At 32.3% G+C, this 3,196-nt stretch overlaps 1 protein-coding gene across 1 annotated transcript in view; it reads right to left on the bottom strand.

The window, feature by feature from the left end:
* LOC106468404 (adenylate cyclase type 2-like) overlaps nt 1-1,807 on the bottom strand; it is a 36,165-nt gene extending 34,358 nt beyond the window's left edge. Inside the window, exon 1 of the mRNA XM_013928832.2 lies at nt 1,769-1,807. Coding sequence (XP_013784286.1) covers nt 1,769-1,771 — 3 coding nt within the window. The 5' untranslated portion in view covers nt 1,772-1,807. The remainder of the gene's footprint in view (nt 1-1,768) is intronic.
* Between the last annotated feature and the right edge of the window lie 1,389 nt (nt 1,808-3,196).

Genomic DNA, 3,196 nt, shown 5'->3' on the forward strand with positions numbered 1-3,196 from the left:
TCTACATCTAATATAACAAGATGGAAGTAACTTAGTTTAAAGTTGTATATAGTATACATCTAATATAACAAGATAAAAGTAACTTAGTTTAAAGTTGTATATAGTCTACATCTAATATAACAAGATGAAAGTAACTTAGTTTAAAGGTGTATATAGTATACATGTAATATAACAAGGTAAAAGTAACTTAGTTTAAAGGTGTATATAGTCTACATGTAATATAACAAGATAAAAGTAACTTAGTTTAAAGATGTACATAGTCTACATCTAATATAAATAAGTTCGTTTTGACAGTAAATTAAAAAAATAATAACCCTAAGTTATGAAAGAAAGAAATATTTTAAGGAAATAGTGTAGTTTGGGTGTAATGAAAGGAAGTAATATTATTTCAAGTCCCAAAACGAAGTATTAGTTTATATGTTTGAATTTCGTGCGAAGATACTATACGGAAGAAAATACTTCAGGTTGACAGTAAAGGGAAGGAAAAGTATAGCTTACTGAAGAGAAGATGAAAAAATATTGTTTGAAAGCTCATTTAAAACTCTAATAGGCTTTTCAGATGAATGGACATTACTTACCGAAGAAACCATTTTGATATCACGAATAAAACTACAACTCAACCAAGAGAATTCTGCAGTTCGCCTATTATTCAAAGTTTAAATTTAGTCATGTGAAATTAGCCCAATAGTTGACGTTGGGTAATGTCTAGCAGATGCTATCTCAAGAGTGCAGCACAATTAACTTTTTTAAAATCCATGAAATAATTTAAATTGATAAATTAAATTAAACTTTTCTCGTCACTGGGGACGGGCACGTTTGCTAGATTAACTTAAACTTTTCCTGTCATTTAAGAACAAAAATATAACACCTACATAAGTCTCTACACTTTTGGGTTCATAAAAAATACAATGATGCTATAATAAAATATTAGTTCACATTTATCTGATACTCATATTGAGATCGTTTCCATGAATCTAAAGCCTACTCACATCGTGACTTTCAAGAAGCCTAACGTTTCTTTAAAAGTTACTTTAAAAAACCAAACATCCTTAATATCCAGCAAAAACAACCTTGGTATTCATTAACTCGTAAAAGCAATTGTATGCTCTCGCTACAATACACAATATCTAATAATTACAGTTCTTACACTGCTTTAAAACACATGTTGGAAGAAAACCAACTTTTTCTTCTATAGAGAGTAGAAGTCTACAAACAAATCGTATCAGGCTGATACGAGAACATGGCTCGGTGGCATTTCTCACCATTCTTTTTTTATTTTCTTCTCGAATTGTGGTTTCGCATTTCTCTTTAAGAAAAGTAACCTTGAAAAATAGGTAAAGAAGGAGTCGTGACGTTGGTCGAGTGTTGAAGGTCACATGAGTTATGGCGATATAAAGACGAGGTATATTTTTATGCTTCTCCACAAGAGGGCGTGATATTAATTACATAATTTATTGATTAATGATTATGTCATATTAATCCGAACGGATAATTACGTAGCACTGATATGATTGTGTTATAACTTTCATATTAAAATGTAATTTTTATTCCACATTTATTTAATCACATGATCTTCAGTTAACTCCTTGACCGTGCAAGATGGTTACACTGAAAAATGAGTAAAAGTGTACTTGATTAATTTTATTTCTTAACCAATTTTTTGTAAATAAGATATTATTCCAGTGTGTGTTTATGGTCGCCAACTTGAACTTCGATTTTGACTTTGATAACAGATGCCGAGAGACAAACACTATCTTAGAAAACTAACCATATAAATGCTGCATAGACCACTATTATGTCTGTCGTAGTCGAGCTGACTCGAGAAAAAATACATTAGTAATTCTAAGAACTTATGAGTGAAAACAAAGATGAATATGTTATAATATATCAAATATACTAAATCTGCCATATCCAATGCTGACGAAGCCTTTCGCCCAATCAGTAATCATCAGGTCAGCTGAAGTGTGTGTTTTCTTATAGCAAAGCCTCGTCGGGTTATCTACTGTGTCCACCGAAGGGAGTCGAACTCCTGATTTTAGCCAGTGGACTCGACGCTGTAGATGCATCACAAGAAGACTAGCTTACTGATTCGCTATTTCTTCTGAAAGTTAAGCCAAATACAATAGTAATAATTATAATACAATAAATGGCCGGTGTTAAAATAAAACAACTAGATAATAATGCTATTAGTATTTACCCTAACATCTTATTTGACTTAAGCAAAACTTAGAATCATTACTTAATTTAGTTCACAGCAAAACAGTCATTGTTGACGAAACTTTAAACTATCGTAAATATTGACACTAGCTGAACACAATGTAAATTTGACACTAGCTGAACACAATGTTATCTGTTTGAGAAAATTTGAAATAGGCTCACATACATATATATATATATGTTACATTCATTTACTTGGTTATGGTGCTGCACATCTAGATTGGTTATGGTACTGCATATCTAGATTGGTTATGGTGCTGCATATCTAGATCTCTTAGGGAGATTTGGTTTTAAGGATTGGTGGATTCGTGGAAAGAACTGACCATCTACGTGGAGTTTGTTCTGCCTCGCAGGAATTCTAAAAAAAACATTCTTCTGGAATGCAACATAAAGTTTAGGTCACCCTAAATGGGGTGGTATGTGACATTTTATTAAGTTAACTATTGTTCCCGTAAGTGAATCGAAATTTATGTCGAAGATGTTAAGATGTTCTATGATTTAGAGATTGTCCCTAACCAAGCATTTGACAGTTAGAGTAGATCAAGACGTTAGTGAAACTAGAGTAAACGAAAATTACTTCAAGTAAGACAGCACGTGGGCTCGAGATAACTATGGTTTGAGAGTCAAGATGTTAATGTTAAATTCGAAGTGGTGAAACATGATCCTGATGTGAAATGGTTTTGTGTTCTTGTGTTGTGCTGTACTAAGTTGTTTGTGTGTCGTAACTTGCGCTTAGAATGTCGAGTCAACTCATTAAATAATTCATAACGGATCGTTCAGGAATTGGAACGATTTGGAGTTAGCGCCGTAAAGTGGTGCTATAACAACATTATCCGTCAAATGTAGTTTATTCTAAAATGTGCGTGTACGAAAACTGGTATTCGAGTTAGTTTGTACTTATTTTCATAGGCTTGTAAGTTCATAGACGTGTAATAAATTACGTTATAATATAACTACGTGATTGTTTTATCGGATTAAA

Source organism: Limulus polyphemus, unplaced genomic scaffold (assembly GCF_000517525.1).
Source record: "Limulus polyphemus unplaced genomic scaffold, Limulus_polyphemus-2.1.2 Scaffold2997, whole genome shotgun sequence".
Taxonomy (NCBI): domain Eukaryota; kingdom Metazoa; phylum Arthropoda; class Merostomata; order Xiphosura; family Limulidae; genus Limulus; species Limulus polyphemus.